Here is a 23,891-nt window from a genome sequence, read left to right on the forward strand (position 1 = left end):
CTCCATAATTTGCCTTGGTGCCCTTTATCGTTTACCTTGCTGCAATTTCCCCATTCCTTGTTGCTCCTTGGTACAAAAAATTGAGGAGGTGCGGCAACAGAGGGCGCTGTTGTAGCAATTTGAAGGGGAAAAAAAGGTTGACGCGCATGATTAAAATCGACGCGCGCGCTGACCAGAGACCGAGTATTTTTTTGTTTTTTGGCCTAAGCTTCGATTGTTTAGAGAGTGTCTCGGGCAACTATCAATAAAAAGAGGGGCACATTTGTTATTGAATACATGCATGAGCAATGGTTAAATCGATCATTGTGCGAAAGTTTACTCATGGATAAATCGTGACATTTTGTATCGCATTTTTTTATACGTGATTTCATATCTTATTGTACTTGGTTTGTGTATTTTGGGATTGAATGTAGTCTCTAATGTGATGAGAATATCGGCATGTACGTGTTTCCGTTATTTAGAATTAAAATATATTGAGCACATGAGGTATGAATCTATACATTTGATATATTGTCCCGTTTTAGTGTAAGTTGAGGTGATCATGAATAAAGAATTACAAATTAATCATATGAACGTGATTTGTAAAAGAAACTAAACCTTACAGGCTGAACCTTACAGGTACTTATATTTCAAGTTGTTGCAAGTTGGAAATGTGTTTTGTATTAGGTACGTGTGTGGAAAAGTGTTAAAAATGGCAGTATAGACATTGGACAGATCGTAATTATTTTGCACTTCATATTGATACACCACTTGGTTGACGTCCTTTAATTTATGGGCAATTCCATGAGAATGTCGACATAGCTGAAAATGGGAAAATCTAATGAAATCTTCAGATTGAGTGGTGTGCCAGTGAGATGGTATGTCGTATGAATTTCTGTCAAAAGATTTCGTGTACTTATTTATTTCATTTATTTTTTTTTGGGGGGGGGGGCCTAAAATTATGGATTTTAAGTAGTCATTTTGGGCACCTTGTTTTTACACGCAAATGTAAACTTGTTTAATAGTATATATTTTCGGTTTTCACGGTTCGAGAGAAAGGTCCATACTTTGTGCCAAACGAGTTTTTTTGTGACTCGGAGATATTTTTTTTTTCTATCTTGTATCAAAGATGGATGAACAAAATGTAATTTACGTGAGTTACTGTAATATATCGCGCTAGGAATTTTACGATTGGTATTCTTTTAAAATAATTATTATGGTACCATATGACTTGCAAGCACCCTAATGGTGTAAGGGCACTGAACAGATTTCTCTAACCGTGAGTTACAGTATGAGAAAACTTTCAAATGCAAGGTATCTATTGTTTTCCATGTCTATTTTGTGTAACGTGAGGTACCGATAAAAGACTTACTGCCAAACCAACACAATTTTATTTGCCTTTTTGTAGTTTAGTCGCTTAAAGCTATAGTCCATCATTTGCAGCCATCCGAAAACGTAACTGGCGTATTATTGTTGAAAAACATACTTGGTTGAAAGATGGTAAGTGAACTAAACTCCCTGTGAAATTATTCTTTCTGGCAAGCTGTCATTTTGAAGTAATCAACGAAAGAAGGCCTTTCCAACGGTGCGTCTTAAGACGCACCGTAGGAGAATTTAAATTAGTAGTTCGTTTTGTTATTCGGCGCAGCGCGCGCAAGCATTGGCACGACGCACAGGCGCCCGCGGTTGCTATAATTCGTCGGATCAGTGCGCGACATCGCGTAAAGCTGCAATTCAAAACAATTCAAAACATGATTCAGCAACTTTTGATTTGAAATTGAGATCCTAGAATGCTGTGTTTCTCGGAATATACAGCTGAAGCTGAGCTGAAACTTCATCAGGTTAGTTGTTCAGTATCCTTCATTAGATTTTGAACACTTTTGTTGCTTCAAACGAACAAAATGCACAAACTACAAATGATGGACTAGATCTTTAACTTCATGGGAAATTCCGTCCTAAATCTGTAACTTTATTGAGTAACAGTACAAAGTTGATGGAAGACCCCTTCTCAATGTAACGTGAGTTACCGTGGAATTGCCAATGTGCTGATATTATGTAGGTGAAAATGAAGCTTGTTTCTATCGATTCCATTGTGCAAGAATTGTAGAAAGGCCTATGTAAATGGTTGATGCTATTTAAAGGATGATGCTTGATTCTATAGGCGCTAATGTTACGGTAACGTTGTAGGCCCTAGTCAGGCAGCTTAGTGAATGGATGTAGACATTCCGGACAAAAGCGCCAAATTTTCCATACAGGCTCCTCAATGCCTTAGCTAGTCAATTTTTGATTCAACCAACTTATCCAATGACATCATGGCGGCCATCTTCGATTTTAAAGATGGCGGCCATTTAAAACCTGCATCTACCAATATCTCATCTTCTAAGCCACTTAGGATTAAAGTTTTGGTGTCTAAACATAGGCCTACATATTCAGGGTCAAGGAATGCAACTGTACCATTTGGGATAGTGTCAAATGGTTAGTTTGTCCAAATACAGTATTGTGGCCATCTGGTATTTGAAACGTGGCCGCCATTTTAAACTTAAATCTCCGAATACGTGTATTGCATCTTTAAGCCACTATAAGGATCTAAATCTTGGTGTCTATACATATATTTTCAGGGTTATGGAACGCAACTAAACAATTTGGATTAGTACTTTCGGAAATCCGAAGAGGAAATGCCAGTAAGGGGAGGTGCAAATTACTTGTGTTGGTGGGTTTCAAGCATCCAGTGATCAAACTGCATGTTGTTTAAGGATGGGCTGATCTCTCCCAGGCGGGGCACGCATACTCTGCTGAAGAATGGCGCGGAGCCAAAATTGTTCATCTTAGGGTGTGTGGTTTGGCTCTCCTTTCGGAGGTTGTTCAATTTCTTTATGATGTTACGGAGAACTAAATTTGGATGACTTGAATGACAAGATACGATGGAGTGTCACCCTAAGGTAGACAGGATGACTACAAGAGACCAAGGGCCCATTTGAAGGGGTCGGTTGGCTTCGCGGTTAACGTTCCTGAGATGGAACGAGTAGATTTGGGCCTTATAGAGATTGGCACGGGGGTGATTTCGCTCATAGTATAGAGACGGCTACGTGCTGAGCTAAGTTTTAATTGCTTCTATGGCTTCGAACGGGATGTAACACAAAGATCGTCTGCGTAGATAAAACGCTCAATGTCCTGGTCTAAATCAAATTGTGATTTGTTTTGTGTAGGCGTTATACAGCAACGGAGCGAGCTATTTTCTTGCCGTCGATAGCGTTTTTGTTTTGTTCTGAACAATTCGAAGCTGTCTTTCAGAAGGGCTTCGATATGATCCGTAAATGCGAGGTATTGGGTCAACTCCAAGATCTTTTTGGGAGGCGGCAGTGGTTTACAGTATTATATGTGACCGAGCGAATGATCCGCAAAAATAGCTCCACTTATTTGTCGTTTTGAAACCCATCCTCGGCTTGCTGGCCGCAATCCAGGTTGCTGAGGGATAAGGGATGTTTCAGCAATTGGGACATGCCTGTTTAGGATCAGGCACTCGAACATGAACAAAAACTGTAATGGGTTCCTGTCTGTACCATGTTACCTGTTACATCCAAAGCCTGCAGTGCACTAGATAATGTGGCTTCAAGAATCAAAGTGTATGCGGTGCTGAGTGCAATAATTTCTGCAGTTGCAAATGTGAGAATTAGGGCGAGCACTTTTAAACTGTAAACTTTTGTGAGTGAGGACATTTATTCTCATATAATGTTGTGTAACTTCATACAGTATTTTCGGTGACTGCAGTATATATCAACGGTATTCTGTTCGAGACGTTATCGTCAATTTGACTATTTTGTGTGTATAAGTAAACTCATCTTGGTCTCTTCTGAATAAAAGAGTTGTATTTCCTGACCCTGAAAATGTATGTTTTGACACCGTAGGCTGAGATATCAGTAAATGCATTTATTATTTGGCGGCCATCTTTAAAATCGAAGATAGCCACACTAGTGTACAAACTGAACATTTGACACTGTCATATATGGTATAGTTGCATTCCTTGACCATGATTGTTTGGACGCCAACATTTTAATCCTGGCTTAGAAGAACAAATATTGGTAGATATAGCTTTTCAATGGCGGCATCTTTAAAATCCAAGATGGGCAACGCAATGTATGGACAAACAAACCATTTGACACTTTCCCAAATTGTACAGTTGCATTCCTTGACCCTACACAATTAGTTTAGGCACCAAAACTTTAATCCTAAGTGGCTCAGAAGATGAGATATGGGTAAAAATAGGTTTTCAATGGCAGCCATCTTTAAAATCCAAGATGGCCGCCATATTGTTATTGGATAAGTTGGTTCCTGTCACAAATTGAAAGCTAAGGCATTGAGGAGCATGTATGGACAATTTGGCGCTTTTGTTTGGAATGTCCACATCAATTCCAAAAGCTGCCCGACTATTATCGTTAAGCGGTAGGAGACTTCTTTTCACAGAAAGTCTCCTAGAAATGATTGTCATAGTTTGCTCATTTGGAGACATCGGATCAGATTGTTGAGAACTGCACCTAACCGAATTTCAGACACTTCTGACTGAATAGACCCGAGACGTAATGACGTAATGGCTTTGTTTACATATGCGCTTAATGGGAGCGAAGTCAGGAAGCCAGATAAAGTGGGGTCCGCCTACTACATAGGAAAGCGTACATGTCAACAAAGTGTGACGTCATTACGTCTTAGGCTTATGACTTTGTCTCAAGTTCAATCGGACACTGATTGCAGAACGCAGATGTACCGTGGCCTGCCTTACCGTCGTTGACAACATCCGGTGCGTCTTATAGAAAACCAAATCAAGACAGATACCAGCCTGATGGGTTGGTCTGGACCAGATATAGTTGTGTGCAACCAGAAACACGGGTGAAGTCTAGTGCAGCACGTCCATAGGCGTCTGCCGGTGACACTGAAGCAAACCATTCTCGGTGATGGGCGTTGATCACCAACAAAAACAAACACCAGTCAGTTGCCGTGTCAAGCGCAGCCTGCTCTGTTTTCCCGTCCAGTAACTTACAGCAACGCGAGGCCAGCGACCGATGGCCGTTAAGAATGGCTTTCGAAAATTTGCAATTTTATGGCAAACCACAACCGATCCAAACTAAGTTGTCTCATGTAGTTAAAGACCTACTAAATACATCTATCCAGGTATTTCTTTTCTCAAAAAAATGGTTTCGATGAATTTTGACGATATTATTCCTCGGACAAATCGACTAAAAATTATGTCATGAAATTTCCGGGTTTTTTCGAAAACGACGAAAGTCTCCCAAATGTTAATATACTCAAAGGAAAGAATGAACCTTCATCTACAAAATATCTCGTGATAGTGATGTCGTTCATATCTTAAGAATTCAATGTACACCTAATGTTTCCAACAACTTCCATTATTCACAACGCGAAAAAGATCGTCGCCATTGCATGCATCGTAAAAGCATACAGCAAGGAACGCAAACACGGTATGACCTTGTGACCCCACACGCGCCGCCCGCCCACTGATTGGTCAAGCTGGAGATGGCTCCTTAATATTCATGTCATTCATTGCACGTTCGCACGTGCTGTTCAAGAAGTTGGCCTACTTTAATACGTTCGTTTACACGCGTACATGTGATTGCAACTTATGAAATCTCGCAAAAGTCTTTCAACCGGCGATTTGGACCAAACATTAGAATTCTCCTCAGTGTTTCACATGAAATAGAAGCGTACTACTTTCCTCTTTCTGTTTACCCTAAAGGGGCCGGGGGCGGAATCCGCCCCCCCCCCTCAACATTTTCCGTGATAGCTTCTAAAAATCATTTTTTCGCAACCCGAGCTGTTATGACTTTTTAGCCTCGAGCTTTGCGCATCTTTTGATACCAAAAACATAAAAATCGGACCCCGGGTTGCCGCGTAGCGAAAAATTTTCCGGCGCTACGCGCCGTGAAAACTGAAATAGTTTTGCATATACTTCGTGTACACAGAGCAGAATTGCCATTCGTACATATGAATAATTAATTAGCCATAATTCCAAAACCCTTTGGCCTATAGTCATGAAATTTCTTGGGTATGTTTAGGAAGAGTTGCTCTATGCATGTGCCGAGTTTCACAATTTTTCGTCACTCGATTGCCGAGATCTTAGGGGGGGGGGGCGGAATCCGCCCCCCCCCCCCCGGCTGAGGGATGGTCAAAATAACCCGGCCCCTTTAGGGTTAAGCCTGGCCATCTTTTGGCCGTTTTTAAGAATCGAATGTACAACCTAAAACTATCGGCCCTCGCTTTTGTAGATATAAAATATGATTTTGTTTGACCATGGAGGAATAAGAACACATAATATGAATACACATGTTCTTATATTCCTCCATGGTTTGACAGGCCGTAATACAAAAGCAGTTATATTTCATTTGGTATCAAAATAAAGCACACGATTTAAATTTTTCACTTATTTAGCCATCTTGGCCAAACAGTGCACGTATCGTACTTTTTGTGCTTTTCTGTAGTCTCGAATACATCTCGTAAAATCTCGCGCACGCTTTTGTGCCCGTGCGTGCGTGACCCGCCCGCGGGACAAGAAACTGAGGTCAAACGGGGCCCGGCTGTTTGCGTGATGGCCACTGACTAGACTGAACACGTCTGCCTTTACTCGATCATCTTCGGCGGTCATAGTGGCCGGCAGTTAGCAGACAATCGTAAATGGAGCTCGTCTCAATCCGCACTTGACGCACCAAAGATGTAAAAATTCTGGAGTTTGGCGTGCAAACGGACAACAGAAAATTCGTGATGCATTTGTTGTTCGTCTTCTGTGAGCCGAGAAACCTTCACGGATATGAAGTCACAACGAATGAGCAAAGGCTGACAAACCCAGGAATTTTCAGCTCTGCACTAGCTATGACGAAAGTATTAAGAAACTAACGTTTCAGCACGGATGATGACGTCATGAGATTGACCTAAACGATGCGCCAAGATGGGCAGCTCCACCTTAAGACAAAACAAACAAACATGATGTATTTTTGATTCGCACTTATCTGAGTTGGGAGAAGCGGAAGATGGAAGAACAGATACGTGACTATTACACCATTGCAGAGTCAACTTCTACAGAAGACGGACACCATCTTTCGGGGGGCGCTGCATTGCTACATTATAACTCCGCTATTCGCTTTCCAAGGGACAATAAACAGCCACTCGCTTAAAAAACTCATATGGCTGTGCTTTTTGCCGGATGCCCGGCAAATGAAAGCTTCATTTAAGTGTTGATGCTTTATGTTTATGTTTTGGATGGTATGCATATGCAACATTCAACAGAGGGCGCTATGCATACCGGAAGTAGGGCCGGGATCGCGCCGTGCAGTTGGAGTAGTGTAAGGATCCCAAACCATCGGCATGATCGGTAAGGAGATTCCTTAGTTTCCTTTGATTCCTCTATAGGTGAACCACATTTGGAAATGTTGGGCACAGTTGCAGAATACCCTGCCACTCGATCGATCTATGCGCCACCGTCACGGTGTATGCATACGCGATTTATGAACACTGCGCCGCTCACTGCGGAAAATGTGCTGAGTATTGCTATATTAAGTACGGCACCTACTAGTACTACTGCTAGTAGTAGTAGTAGTACTAGCCCAGGTACGGTAGACTCCTTTCCTCCCTACGTAACGGAGGGAGTCCAGGGTATGAAGGGCTCAAAACCGGGCGAAAAAAATTATGACCAATATTTTCAATATTTTTAGTAAATTTTAGTACCTTGTTGGAGAAGCCATTTTTACGTCAGAGTATTCTATGGAGTATGTGTCTTTATCTATTGGGCCGCTGGGTTCAGGAATTCCATATGCAATGCTGATCGACCTTAATCAGGAAAATAAACTCTAAAGCAACCTTAAACTTGTACGTGTTTGTAGACTCTTTTCATCAGTTTCTCACCGCCGAGTCTATTCTAGTCGAACATGACATACGTCCGTGCAGGGTGTAGTCTGGTTCCCTAGACCTGACAAATTATTCTCGGCCCTCATATCACGTCTGGTCTGCAGGTATGCAACTTTTCCTTGGATCAGCTGATTTCCTCTTTTTTTTCACTTCCAGTGTGTGCCATTGAAAATAGAAAAACACTGTACAAAGTCTAGCTGGGAAAGATTTGAATTTCCTCTTTTTTTGTGTGACTTCCCAGTTGCATGCCTGGGTCTGGGAGCCAGACTATGAAAGGAAGAGGGAAGAAGAAAACAATGGAGATTGTAAATAATAAACACTGTTGCTCAAAACTCGGCGAAGCTGAAATCAGGTTCTGCAACCCATGGCAAAAGATAGTACATTGTACATTCTGTCATGTTGTCACGAGCTGCCACGCAAGGTACCTTCACATACGGCGTTTGACAGCTACAGCTGCACAAAACACAAGCATGTGGCAGTTACGAATTGAGCGGATATACTTTGAAAGGATTGAGCAATTTCAGAAATTTTTCATCTAAAAGTACCGGTAGGTTATCAAATTGGCTTTCCAGTCATTATTATTTTGGTGCTACATATATTTTAAAATCTGAAATACACTTTTTTCAGTTTTGGGTTCCGCTTTTTTTTAAACTCAACCTGTAGAGCAGGTTATGGGACACTACCTATATAGGCTCATGCCCTGAATCGTAAGAAAAAAGTATGTAAATTTGGTAAAAGGTGTACATGTACTTGGGATTAGGAGCCTTTCTCCAATAGAGAACAACAAAATACCTGAATGTTTTTTTAGACTGGGCAGATCAATCTTCCCGCCATAGTTTGGACCGCCCAAACTACAGTTGTGATGGGTTGCTTTTGTTTGGATATTCAGCAACACATGCTTAAATGTAAAAATATTTATAAAGTATGTTTTTGTTGAATATGTGCATTGATTAACATTTTTACCATTCCATGCATGATCTAGGTTGATATTCCAGCAGCGCATCCTGAATCGTTACAGCTGCAGCCATGTTGAGTCGTGGCATGATGTCTTTCACCCTAATTCTCATGGTTGTGGTGCCCACTATCCTACTAACTGGTCTTGACGGAAGTACAGGTACCATGGTAACGGTGAGTTTTCTCCTGACAAATTTTCAATTGTATGTTTTGGTTTAATGAAAAAAAATACTTTATTCCGATTGGGGGGGGGGGGGCTTGCAACCTTTTGAAAAATGGCTTTCATTTTGCACAAATCTAATCAATTGAATTTTGAAGAAAAAAATCAATAGCTAAGGCCAAAAAAAAAAGTCTCCGGTTTCTGGTATGCGCGCGCGTCGCCGTAGCCATGCGCGTCGGCAAAATGAAAAAGTTTTTTTTTCAATACAAGATGATGTCTCACATCCGCCAAACTCACTGGTTTGACTGGAATCCTGCTGCTGCACAATTTTAACGTGTTTTTAGATGGGGTTATGATCGAGAATAAGCTTTATGTGGCCTCTCAGGACTCCCAAATATTTGCACTAAGTTTAGTCGGGCACCATTTGCAGTCATCAGCCGACATTTGAAGCCAAAAAAAAAAAAAAAAAGGTAAAAAAAAAAAAAAGCCGCGTCGCCGCACCACTTTTGGGGCAAGCTCCATACCAGAAAGCGGAGACTTTTTTTTTTTTGCCTAAACGTCTGTGGATTTTTTTTGTTTGTTCTATGGCTAATTCAAAAGTGAATAACAATCGGAAAAAAACATATCTTTTTCGAAATATAACTTGCAAATAGCACCAGGAATGCATCTTTGCAAAAAAAAAAGCAAATATAAAACTTACACACAGATTCCTCTCCTCCTCCCCCCCCCCCCCCCCTCCAACCAAGAAAGACATTTACAATTTTTTTAGCTCATATTTTGAAACAAACTTACATCCTAGCTTATTAAGGCAGAGTTAAATATAGTCCTAACATGTCAATAGCGCCATAGACAAGGGAGGGGGAGTGGGTCACCCACCCACACTCCTCCCTTGTCTATGGCACTTGGAGAGGTCCTCTCCCACCATTTTCAGGTTTATTTACTGTCCTCTTAAACGCTTTGTTTTGGCATACATGTTTAATAAGGGAATAAATGTGTGCTTCGGAGGTTTTTATCACTCTGTTTAACTTAAGACCACTTAGAGTCTGGGTGCTGATAATTACCCGAGCCGGAGGCGAGGGTAATTATCAGCAACCAGACTCTAAGTGGTCTTAAACAGAGTGATAAATACCGACGGAGCACATATTTATTCCCATTCATAAATACCTTTTCGGTAAGAAAAAATGATATAATTCGTTCTAAACATCCCGATTTTGTTCAACAAATTCACTTTATGCTTTTTGAAACATCCCTCTTGCAAAATAATGGAGTGTTCAGCTGGCGAGTAAGATGTAAACAACCCTTTTATGGAGATTGATGCGCGCGTATCATGTTCTGCGCGATGTCGCGCAGATCGCACCTGGCGCGTTGCGTTTTGAATTTAGAACTTTAAAATTCTGACTCCTTGGTAGTGTTGCGCATGCCTACGTGAGGATTGTGAACGTTCAACCAATGAAACGATAAGAGGCACTGGATTTTTAGGAGTCCACATTTTATTGTGACACTGGAAAAGTGTTTAAGACCAGCTAGCCATGTCTTTATCATCTGTTTAAGACCGGCCACGTGATGGGCTCTCGACCAATAGGAATGCGTAAACTGTCTTAGGTATTTATGAATGTTATATAATGCTGAAATTGGCCTTATGATGCGTGAATTGTGATGGATTGGTGATATTGGTGGACTTAATTGTCTATGCTCTTTAAGGAAATGTAGGTCTTACATTTTTTAGCCCCCAGAAAAGCAAGAATGTGATGGAGACGGAAGTGAGACTCTCTGTCTGGGATCCCCAACAAGTAATTGCTTCTGTCTTAAAGGAACATATTACAAGCAGGAGTGTGATAGCAAGAATGGGTAAGTTTGGCGAGTTCCAGACGCCATGCTACTACAGGGCCAAACTAAATTAATTTGACCTTTTTTAAATTCAGCACGGCGACAGCACGGCAATTAGAACCATTTTGGTTCGGCAAATTGAATTCAGCACAGCAACGTGCCCCTTTAGGGCGACAGACCTGCCACCCTATTGTCGTTCTGAATGGCAGTGGCATGATACTGTTTTAAACGCCGTACCATTGCCGTGCTGAACTCAAATGACCTATCGCCGTTTGCGAGTTAGCCACTCCCCTTAGACAACCCAATGGAATTGTCAGTTTTGTTCGTCTCAGATTTTTTGCGTTCCGTGTCCATTTGTATATCATGTAATTGGACAGTATTTGGACAAGTTTTGTTAACGCGATTCTACCACGATAGGTCAATTCAATTGGAAGTTGGGCAAATGTTTTAGGAATACGCATACTAAAAATGAAATTGACGCGAATATTTTGATCAGGCTGAAAGTTCATTAATCTGCTTGAACTGTTTTAACCATGGACCAATTTCTTGGCGCTGCTAAGCAAAAAAAAATCGCTTAGCACAAAAAAGCCTGGCTTAAAAAAAGCAGTTTACCAGCCAAAACTCCACATGATTTTCATGCTATTGTTGTAATTCGTACCTTAAGTTAATAGGTCGGGGCCCGCGCCCGCTGGTCCTGGAGGGAACAGACAACGAATTGATGCTCACTCTGGTATTGCTGGACACGGACTGCCGTGCGGCAGGGCTGCAGAATGCTGCCCAGCCACCGGTCACGCCTGACTGGTTTATTATGCAACACTTATAAACATAGTCATTACGTGTATTCACTACACTATAGCAAACAACAACTGAATACTAATCACAAGCAATAGAGGTTCGCTCATAATTTTGACGCCTCATAAATCTGACAAAATTGCTTCCCGGCCCCCAACCAAATAAAGACCCATAAGTCCGACGCCTCATAAGTCCGACGCCTCATAAGTCCGACGCCTCATAAGTCCGACGCCTCATAAGTCCGACGCCTCATAAGTCCGACGCCTCATAAGTCCGACGCCTCATAAGTCCGACGCCTCATAAGTCCGACGCCTCATAAGTCCGACGCCTCATAAGTCCGACGCCTCATAAGTCCGACGCCTCATAAGTCCGACGCCTCATAAGTCCGACGCCTCATAAGTCCGACGCCTCATAAGTCCGACGCCTCATAAGTCCGACGCCTCATAAGTCCGACGCCTCATAAGTCCGACGCCTCATAAGTCCGACGCCTCATAAGTCCGACGCCTCATAAGTCCGACGCCTCATAAGTCCGACGCCTCATAAGTCCGACGCCTCATAAGTCCGACGCCTCATAAGTCCGACGCCTCATAAGTCCGACGCCTCATAAGTCCGACGCCTCATAAGTCCGACGCCTCATAAGTCCGACGCCTCATAAGTCCGACGCCTCATAAGTCCGACGCCTCATAAGTCCGACGCCTCATAAGTCCGACGCCTCATAAGTCCGACGCCTCATAAGTCCGACGCCTCATAAGTCCGATTCCTCATAAGTCCGACAGCCATTACTACAATACAAACATTGTGTAACGTGTCAGAACGTTAGCACCTCTAATTGCGATTACACATTGACATTAAGGTATGTACCCAACATCCCCCCACCTGATTATGCCCGTAGCATCAACCCTTGCGCCAAAACCTGTGCGCTGGCAGACAGATCTACAGCCATGTTAGTTTATGCTATGCACAGTGCGCCATTCGTATGATGACAACCTCGCATACTTAAAGCTAGAGTCCATCATTTGCAGCTATCCAAAAAGTGACTGACGTAATTATTGTTGAGAAATATACTTAGTTGAAAGTTAGTAAGGGGACTAAACTCCCTGTGAAATTATTCTTTGTGACATGCTGTCATTTTGAAGAAATCAGCAAAAGAAAACCTTTCCAACGGTGGGTCTTAAGACGCACCTTTGGAAAATTGCGTATAGTTTCGGTTTTTGTTTTATTCGGCGAAGCGCGCGCAAGTGTAGGTGTTATATAAAACAAATAATGAATGTTACACGTTCATGCAATGGAAAGAATAATTTTATTCGGTGACAGATGAAATGTTCCATTCCATCTGTCACCTCATGGAATCATTCTTACCATTGCACTCACAAACATTCATTATTTGTATAATATAGACATGAAAAAATCCTTGTCATCTGATTGGTTGACTTTTAATAGCCAGTTTATTCAGGTTAAAAACTGTTTAAAGTTCGACAAGTTCATCATATTCAATTTATCTCGATTTAAAACAGCGCCAGCACCAGCAGCAGTGACAACGTGCAATGGAAGTTCTATTAAGCGTGCAACAGAAGTTCCATTGCACTGTGCGCTGCGTGCCACACGCGCGCCATGCCTTGGGACGAATAATTCAATGACATGTGATCAACGATCCACCAATCAGATGACGGGGATTTATTTAGGTGTTGTATAATAGTTATTATTAGTATATTAATCATAATTTTTTGGCCAGGACCAACAATATTAGTTATCTTGCGAGCGCAAGTGGGACACGGAATAATGTAGTGCGTCTGTGTCCCACATGCCACGAGGCCGAAGACCGAGTGGTATGTGGGACACAGACGCACTACATTTTGAGTTGAGTTTGCCCAGCTCTATGAGGAGTTGGCTCTGACGAAAACGTCCCAAAAATTCAAAACTTCTTCACTTAAATCAAAGTCACGCGCAGGTGCCGTAACATCTCCACCCCCCCCCCCCCTACACAGACACATCCTCCAGGACGATCTTTCTACCGTGAGTGATCATCAAAACGAAATGTCGACAACTTACTCACACAGCAAGCATACCAACTGCAGGAATGCAAACCAACGTCCGCTTAACTTTGCGGCATGGAATGTGCGAACACTCCGTGATGCCCCTAATAGACCTATATGAAGAACTACACTCGTTGGCAGAGAGCTCGCCAAATACAACATTGACATAGCAGCACTTAGTGAAACTCGTTTTGCTGAGAAAGGTCAACTCAAGGAACTTGGTGCTGGTTACACCTTTTTCTGAGGTGGTCGTCCCAGCAATGAACGTCATGAAGCTGGTGTTGGATTTGCCGTGAAGAATCACATCGTAGATAATCTTGAAAATCTACCAGTGGGTATCAACGACCGCTTAATGACTTTGCGTCTGTCACTCACAGCGAAACAACATGCCACCATAGTCAGCGTGTATGCACCTACCATGACAAACCCGGATGATATCAAAGACAAGTTTTATGATGATCTGGAACAAGTAATCTCCCAGGTTCCCACGAAGGACAAACTCATAATTCTCGGCGACTTCCATGCTCGTGTTGGCTCTGACCATCATACATGGCAGGGCATAATAGGGAACCACGGTATTGGAACATATGCAATTCAAACATGTCAAGTGGTCTCCTTCTCCTCACAAAATGTGCAGAACACAACCTCACCATCAGCAACACTTTGTTTTGACTTCCAAATAAAAACAAAGCGTCATGGATGCATCCCCGTTCAAAACATTGGCACCTGATTGATTATATTATAATCAGGAAGAGGGACATTGCAGATGTGAAAATCACCAAGGCTATGAGAGGAGCTGACTGCTCCACTGACCATCGACTCATCTGTGCGAAGTTCAACTTCAACATCAAACCACTCAGGAGACCTCAGGGCAATTTCAATTCAATTCAACATGGTTTATTAACAAATCACGAATGGCAGCCACAGCTGAATTGCACGTGATTTACATTAAAAAAAAAATACATTTTAAAAAAAGTTAAAGGTCTACCGAGTTAAAAAAAAAAAAAAAGTATGACATTAAATACTAATATAAGAAAAGGTTTAAACATTGTGCATACAGATCTGACTAAAGAAAATTGTCTATATAGAGAAATACATATTATTGTTACAGACTGTGTTGCAATCAATTTATCTTACTTTAAAAAGGGGGCATTGAAATTGCGTTAAAACTTATAAAAGACATTCAAAAAGGTTGCAGGCAAAAAAAATATATATAGTTTCATTTAGGATTAGAATTATAAAAATGGGCCAGATGAGGAATAAGTTTAAAAATTGTGCAAAATGTGTGGCAGTCAAATTATCTTATTTAAATGAAAGGTAGTATTAAAATAGCGTTAAAACTTGTAAAATACAATAAAAGCTTGCTGGTAAAAATCTATTCATATCATTTGGGATTAGAGTTATACAGTTGTACCAGATGAGGAATGGCACTATTCTGCATTCTATTTGTTTTACACTTAAGTTGTGGGATTTTATTCGAATTTCTTAGTGTACGTTTCATTTTTGGAGGAGAAGGGATAAAATCCTTAAATTGTTCATTTTGTTTCAATGTCCTTTCGATGAATGATGTACATAGAGATTCCCTTCTTTGTTTCAAGGGGGAAATCCCGAGCTCACATAGCATCTCGGAATAACTGTTATAACCACCGCGTCCGGTGATTATCCGTAGAGCTCTTTTTTGGATGCTTTCAATGTGGTCAGACTGGGCAGTGGTTAATCCCCCATCCCATACTGGTGCTCCATATTCAAGAAGCGGTCTGATGTAGCTGTTGTAAATAATAAGTAGATCCTGGACAGGCAAACAGTGGCCTTTAAGAAGACGGAGCATGTAAAGTTTTCTACCTGCACGTTTAATGAGGTCAGTAATATGTGCGTCCCATTTCAAATTGCTCTGAATAAGTATGCCAAGTAGTTTAATTGATTGCACTGTTTGTAATTAATGATCATGCAGCATGAGCGAAGGTGGTGCTGGGGGGGTTCGCTGGAATGTTATTTCCATTGTTGTACATTTCTTTGGGTTTAGTTTCATGTTGTTATCCTTCGACCACTGTACCAAAGAGGAGACAGCTGACTGCATGCGCGACAATTGGTTTTGAGTTCGGCATTCGACAAGAGTCATGTCGTCGACATATTTGTAGGCGTTTATACCATTCGGTGGGGACATATCGTTGATCATTGCCAGAAAGATGATTGGCCCTAGACGTGTGCCCTGCGGTACACCAGAGTGAAGAGTGGACCAATCAGACTCGGAGGTTTTGTACCGTACTCTTTGTTGACGTGATGTGAGGAAGTCTGCGACCCATGGGATGAGCGAGGGACGAACACCGAGGTCCAACAACTTAGCAATTGCTATAGTGTGGTCAATACGGTCGAATGCTTTTGTAAAGTCTGTCACAACAATTGTAGACGAAGCTTTTGGAATTTCAGCATTAGCGTAGACTTGGTGTAAAATGTTAATTAAGCAGTGGGTAGTTGACAGGAATTTTCGATTCCCAAATTGGTTTGGGTCCAGTTTGGGCTGGATATCACTAAAGATCCATTTGGCTATGAAACCTTCAGTCACCTTCGCGAAATGGTCTGTGAGAGAGATTGGACGGAGTTTATCCAGTGTAGGGGGATTTGTTTTGGGTACCGGGATAACGATAGCTCGTTTCCATTGATCGGGCACGATGCATTGTTCGAAAGATGAATTAATAATATGTGTTACGGGTGTCGCAAGTTCATAAGAGAATGTTCTCACAATCCTCGCGGAAATGTCATCTGGACCTCCAGCTGTCGTGCGTTTGATTTTCCCCAGTGCCTTCTGTACATCCCAAGGATAAACCTCAGGACATGGTGTTGAAGAGGGGAGGTAGGCCGGGAGTTTTGCAAGGTTTAGTGGTTCTAAATCACCCGCAATAGATACGAAGTGTTCATTGATTGCGTTAGCGATCGATTTAGTGTCATCATGATTTACTCCTGGGATAGTGATGGGCGAGTGGTCTTTATTGGTGCCAGAGAGCACGCGGATTTCACGATACCAGGATGACGGATTGTTTTTCTTGAGCCTCTGAATCCGCTTTGAGTAATATTCCGATCTTGCCTTTTTGATAGTTACGATGACTGCATTTCGGAGCCGTGTCCATTCATTCAAGAAGCCACCAAAGAAGCTCAACGTTACCAAATTAAAGACCGCCGCTGTAAAATGTGAACTGTGCAGCGCAATGTACCAGCAATTCATCTCTGCTAACTTGGTCTCAGGCGACATTGAAAAGGACTGGAAATGCTTCAAAGATGCAGTCCACACAGCAGCTTTCGAAACTTTGGGCCCTGTTGTTCGGAAACACCAAGATTGGTTTGATGAAAATGACGAGGAGATCAAGAAACTTCTTGAAGAGAAACACCGCTTACACCTATCCATGATCAATGATGAAAAATCCGCATCGAAGAAAGCAGCCTTCCAGAGCATCCGTAAGACACTGCAGGTCAGACTTAGAGCTATGTGCGACTCATGGTGGAGCAAAAAAGCGGACAAGCTCCAGTCCTACTCAGACTGTAAAGACATGAAGAAGTTCTATGATACGCTCAAGAAAACTTATGGGCCAAAATCATGTGGCTCTACCCCTGTCATGAGCTCTGATGGAACCACACTAATCACAGAAAAGAACCATATCATGGACCGTTGGGCTTCTCACTTCAAAAATCTGTTAATCAGGGACTCAAACATCAGCACTGAGGCATTAGATCAACTGCCTCAGAGCACTGTCAATGTGGCCCTAGCTGAAGAGCCCACTACCTCCGAGACTGAAGAAGCCATTGATGTACTATCCATGGGTAAAGCAGCTGGTTCCGACTCAATTCCTGCTGAGATATACAAAGCAGGAGATGCTTTGTTCGTGCAATGCCTCACAGAGCTATTGCAACTGATGTGGATCAAAGGAGTGCTTCCCCAAGAGTTCAAAGATGCCTCCATTGTCGAAATTTATAAGAAGAAAGGCAACCGTTTCATTTGTGACAACCACAGAGGAATCTCCCTGCTGGTCATTGCTGGTAAGATCCTCGCCAGAATCATGCTTAATCGCTTCACAACACACATTGCCAACAGATTTCTACCCGACAGCCAGTGTGGTTTCAGAAAAGGAAGAGGTACAGGCGACATGATCTTTGCAGCCCGGCAGCTACAAGAGAGCAGAATACCGACCTCTACTGTGTCTTCGTTGACTTGACAAAGGCATTCGACACCGTCTGTAGAAAAGGACTCTGGAAACTCCTGTCCAAAATTGGCTGCCCTGAAAAGTATATCGAGATGGTTAAGCAGTTTCATGATGGTATGATGGCGCAAGTAACGGACGATGGGGAGTCTTCAAAACCCTTCCCAGTATCAAATGGAGTTAAACAAGGCTGTGTCCTTGCACCAACGTTCTTCAATGTCGTGTTTGCTAGCATGCTCCTTGATGCTTTCCGTGACATCAACATCGGCGTGAAGATGAGATTCAGGACTGATGGTAAACTCTTCAATCTGAGAAGACTTCAAGCAAAAACAAAGGTATTCGATGAATTAGTTCGTGAACTCCTATATGCCAATGACTGTGCTCTTGTCGCCCACACCCAGGAAGACTTACAACTCATCATGGACTGCTTCGCAACAGCTTTCTCACGCTTTGGACTTTCAATCAATCTGAAAAAGACAGAAGTGATGTTTCAACCTGCTCCAAGTAAGCCATATGTTCCACCCGTTATCACCATTGGAGATCATATTCTTCATTCTGTTGACAAGTTTACATAGTTGGGCAGCACCCTGTCAAGAGAGGTCCACATAAACTAGGAAATCACAAATCAGATATCCAAAGCCAGCTCAGCTTTCGGAAGATTTCGTGAGCGTCTGTGGAATAGGAGAGGCATAAGCTTGAAAACAAAGCTGCGTGTGTATCAAGCTGCAGTCCTGACTTCCCTGCTGTATGCCTGTGAAACTTGGACAACCTACAGCCGCCACATCAGAAAGCTGAACCACTTCCACCTTTCCTGCATGCGTAAGATCTTGCGCATCAGATGGCAAGACAAGGTCCCAGACACTGAAGTCCTCAAGCGAGCGGAATTGCCAAGTGTAGGTGCTTTGATCATGAGAGCTCAACTTCGCTGGTCAGGTCATGTAGTACGCATGCCTGATGATCGACTCCCCAAAAAGATCTTCTGCGGTGAACTAACAACAGGCAAAAGATCGGCTGGTGGTCAATTCAAGAGATACAAGGATTGCCTTAAAGCAACCATGAAGCAATGCAACTTCAATGTGAGTAGCTGGGAAGAACATGACCATGATCGAACGGCATGGAGAAGATTATCACACGAAGGTGCATCAAGCTTCGAAGCCCGTCGCATCAGGGAGGCTGAGCTGAAATGACAGCAACGAAAATCTCGTCAGCTAGATGCTTCCCTACGTGTCCACCCCCACCCCCAACCTAGTGTGTCCAGTGTAGGACCGTAGCTTCCTGGCTAGAATTGGACTTATTAGCCATCTGCGAACACACAACACCAACTAGTATGGAGATGTTGGCTGTCATCTTGGAATTCCGTGTTCCACGAGCGCGAGCATGATAACGAATTTATCTTCAAGCAAACTTGACGCACAGTAAAGCTGGAACAGGCATGCTGTGTGACCTACGCGCAACTTTTAATTGTGCAGCACTAATCGCGTCACGGCTTAGAATAGAGCAATACGCGGAGTGCGGTATGGACCGTGGCCGTGCGGTATGGTTATATGTAGCACGGCTTGTTGCCATGGATTGACCAATCAGGATCGAGGAATCAAGTGTGCTTGAAGATAATATGAGTTGTTCAACACTTCCTACCATTTTTTCATGAAAATGCCCTTGACAATATTCTCTCTTCAGTTGCAGTACGTCTTGCCCAAGCTGCCCAAGTGACACATTCGCGCCCTACGTGAATAGATGCACGGAGTGTCGTAATGTTACTGTGTGCAAAGATAACGAACAGGTAATTTTGTGCTTACATTCTTTTTTACCAAAACAGGGCCAAATTTGGTGGCTCTGCTTACCACAGTAATCTCATTTTAATATAAAGGCCATTATTCATGAACAAAATGAGGGCGCTGTAACAATGCCATTTGTTTCAATTCAAAAATTACATTTCTACACTGCAAAAACTGTGATTAGCAATTAAACACTTTTCTAAACACTTTCTTGCTATCAGTTTGTAAACATGTGTTGAGTGAGGATGGATAGTGTTTAACAATTGAACATTGATGTTTACATGTAGGAATTGAACACAATGTTTAGCTTCTAAACATACAAAGTGATAGCAAAATTGTATTTAATTGCAAAACACAGTTTTTAGAGTGTGTAATCTTTACACTTTGTATTCAAACAGAGTTACTAAGGCAACCTCGTTTCCATGGGTAGGATCTTTCTGCGCCACTTTCTTCCATAATGCCTTGCACAATCAAAACCTCTGGAATGGGAGACTTTTTAGACGTTAGTGGCCGTTGTCACATGAAAATCCGACTCCTATGAAAATTGGACCCCTTTTCTCCATTATTTGTTAATCCCTCGCTCGTGATAGGTCGTTCTCTCATAATATAGCCTATTATCGTACTTACACATACGCAATACTACCAATGCAGAGTCCAAATTTCACTGAGTCGGATATTCGCGCTACACCGGCAGCAAACATACCGGTCGTTTTTCATTGTTTGCATCATATTGGCTTAAACATGACGTACAAAATCAATGTACCCAAAATTATTTTTAAAAACTTAGGCTTTTACACCTTTTTTCTTATTCGGGGGTCCAAGAGCGTGCCACCAGGCTCAACCTTCAGGCTCTATAGCCGGTCAGCGGGTTAGTGGAACCAGGAGTTAGGGGAGGAATGTGCACGTGCCCATGGAGTCGAAGCTATTACTAAATTTCTTTAATAAACATAATATTTCTAGTGTTTGTCATGATGTTTGTATCCAGAAAATGACCCTTGTACTAACTTCCTCACTCGCTGATGAATATGCCCTATTCACAGAACTGAACTAAATGAAAATTGAAACTGTCCACCTTTAAAACATTTCCAAATTTCTGGACAAAAAAACTCCCATAATTAACAGTTGTTGACTGATGTGATGTGGGATATGACGTTTTGAACACCCGAGGGACGCATAGCGCCCGAGGCGAAGCCGAGGGTGCTATGCGTCCCCGAGGGTGTTCAAAACGTCATATCCCACATCACATCAGTCAACAACTGTTTTGTCATACCTCTGTCTTGATGATGTGTTTTACTTGTTTTTCTAAGGGAAATTAAGGGTGGCAAACTGAAGGAATCTTTGAAAAATTTTCTTTCAACATATATAGATGTAGGGGCATTAAAACAAGCTTAAGTTCAGGGAAATTTGGGGTAAAGGTTTTACAAGTTTAATAATAAAAAATCTTATCCCCTGGCATATTTTATAGTGGTAGGGACAATGAATAAAAACCTGGTTTGTAGTCGAAACGAGTGTCCCTGCCCGTTTCTTGGCAGAATTCTCGTACAACGCGGACTGCGTAGTCGGTACAACGTTTTGTGTTCAATGAGTCTTGTTCAAAAGCTAAATCTTTTATTTGTTGTTTGGAGCGGCTCAAAAACCTTTTTTGGGGCAGAGAATCTGTGCCTCCGGGCTCAGCTGACATGTTGAGGCTGATGAGGATCGTATACGAAAAAACTAACTGTGTCAGCTCTGCATTTCCGAAGTTCTGAAGGCCTAGGCACCTTTACTAGAGTCAGTCAAAACGTAAACATACTCTTAATGCCGCTCGTCGCTGGCCGCCAAATTAAAGTAAATATCGTCTGCAAATGCACTGCTCCCTCACTGCTATACATTATACATTGTATTGTGGAACGTGAAAGTACTGCGGGGTACCAGTGAGTACAAGTATAGTCTGGTTTAAACTCGGTCCGCGCATAATGGTTTGGACTGTGGGGCGGGGACTAGTCTACATGCATGTGATATCACAATGTGATATACAACAGGAGTGTGCCATGCATATTTATCGCCCGGTCAGGTGATCGTCCTGGGCCAATGAAAATACAGTATAAAGACAGAGGTATGACAACAATTCTTGGTTCCCACAGATTATAAACATGCATCATGCACTGCGTTGATATATGATTTCTGTTTTGTTTTTGTCAAAGGTCGTAGAAAAGGCGACAAAAAAAGAAGACAAGGTTTGTGGCTGCCGGGATTGGCCTATCCCACGTGAAGGTGAGGCATCCAACATTTCGGACTTCAGCTACCAGCAGTTGAATATCTAGAAAAGATTGTTCTTTTGGTTTATTGCAGCCGTATTGTATGTAAACCAATGGGTGTCTGTCATTGTAACTAGAATGAATAGCTCAGAAAGTACAATTGTTGCCAATTATTGTATTATTATTGTATACGTGTTTGCCCATTTTGCAGCCAACAGAATAGTCTGAGTATCACCCGTTATCCACGGAGCCGAGTCTCCTGTATAACGTCTGATATAGCAAAGCATGCAGATTGATGCGATCTCGCGCCTCAGCCAATTGGAGTCGATTTTACTAAACCGTGACGTCATTTCATACCCAATCAAAAATAAAACTGTGATTGGTCAATTCAAATGCAGTGTTTTGTAATACAACAACAGCCGCGCGCTTGATGCGTAATATAATACAGCGCACGTGACCATAGCCTTTGTCGCCGTGTCTAGGTTTTTTTTTTTTAATCCATGTCTATAGATGCGACAACGGGTGAATGACCAAAGACCCGACATAGAAAGCGCCTGCTGATTGGTCAACATTTTTACAGGTCAAGATGCATTTGTCTTGCATAATTAATCAGCGAATCTGCTCAAATGTTATATATTGGGTAGTCTTCGGTACATTATATAGACCATGGGAAAAAAAAACATATGCACCTCTTAGCTGAGCTTTATTTTGTTTTGCAGTTTGTGAAAGGTACAACTGCACCGACTTGAGTGGTCCAGCCCATCCAGTGCTGAATACAAGAGGTGAAATTTGGAAAGGCATTTCGTTTAGTTAACTTTGGTCGCACGTCCGTGTATGAACGGCAGATGGTGACCACTCGTAATAGGGACACATTGCTGGCGCGAAGTGATGATGCCGTATGCTATGGCGATCTCGTTGTATTGTCCGTAAGCCAGTGTCCCGCCAGGCCCTCGGCCAAGTGAAGGGCTGCGATGCAGGCGAGAGAGTGGGCAGTATGGCGCTATAAAGGACGCACAATAAATTTATTAATTTTATTCTGAAAAAGCACAAACCTGATTTTTGTGAGTGCCAGCGGGGCTTTGCGTTAGACACCAATGGGTCGCTTGGTAATTCGATCAGCCCCACCGGGTCACAGAGGCAAGGGGCACCACCAAGGGATCAAGAAGTATTTTTCTCCCGAGAACACCGGTCTCATTCTCCGCATCGCATGTTCCAGTGACCGCAGTAGCCTCTTCACTGCGTAGGAATCGCGGCGGCTAACACGCACCCACTCAAAGTCCTGCTCGGACTTTGTTGATCGACATCGGGACCGACATGGACTGCCAATGATTACTCATGCGTTGAATCCGGACTTTGGAATCAACACAGCCGTTTTAGAACTCATTCGGTAGTCACTCTGTTATCTAAACGGTTGATTGATGATAACTGCCTCTCATACCAGACGTTGGCAAGCTTCATCAGTTCCCCCCTCCTTCCCGGGTTGAACCCTCTCCGTCTTCTTACCACCCCGCTGCGCTCATGAATGTTAGAATTCAAATTAGTGTTGAAGACGGAAATGTTTTCGTAAGCTCCAGCAATGCTACGGTATTTTGAACTAGATTGATAAATATGTATTATGAGGGATGAGTTCACTTCCTTTCCAGATTTAATTTGAAAATAAAATTTAACATTTCACTTTTTCCCTCATATTATTTACAGAAGAGCCAACTCCTGGAATGCAAGAACGACCTGATAATTTTTATTCTGGTGAGTTGCTATAAGTGCATGGAAGGGACAGTAAGCCTAGCAGCTGATATTGCAAAAGTTTGCGCAGTGGTGTACGAGTATTCGAGTACCTTTTTATTGTGTATAAAGTCACGCCACATTCCTTTTTTTGTTGCATCATCTCAGCTTTACTCACCTGCTCACAGTGTGTAATTATGTGACTGACACAACAAATTATGACAGTCATTTTAGGTGGTGCAAGTTATGACATGCACACCAAAAATGGACTATTCTCTTGACTAATCATGATTCTTGTAATGCATTTCTTAGCC

The 23,891-nt window shown here is 42.3% G+C and overlaps 1 protein-coding gene across 1 annotated transcript; it reads left to right on the forward strand.

Annotated features, from left to right (window-relative positions):
* The first annotated feature begins 6,549 nt into the window (after positions 1-6,549).
* On the forward strand, positions 6,550-23,615 carry LOC119719131. The gene is made up of 7 exons (XM_038188456.1): positions 6,550-7,354; positions 8,870-9,015; positions 10,728-10,849; positions 19,521-19,623; positions 21,802-21,871; positions 22,575-22,637; positions 23,557-23,615. The coding sequence occupies exons 2-7, from the start codon at positions 8,914-8,916 to the stop codon at positions 23,613-23,615; spliced, it is 519 nt and encodes a 172-aa protein (XP_038044384.1). The 5' UTR covers positions 6,550-7,354; positions 8,870-8,913.
* The last annotated feature ends 276 nt before the right edge of the window (positions 23,616-23,891 follow it).

This window comes from Patiria miniata, unplaced genomic scaffold, assembly GCF_015706575.1.
Source record: "Patiria miniata isolate m_02_andy unplaced genomic scaffold, ASM1570657v1 HiC_scaffold_13, whole genome shotgun sequence".
Taxonomy (NCBI): Eukaryota; Metazoa; Echinodermata; class Asteroidea; order Valvatida; family Asterinidae; genus Patiria; species Patiria miniata.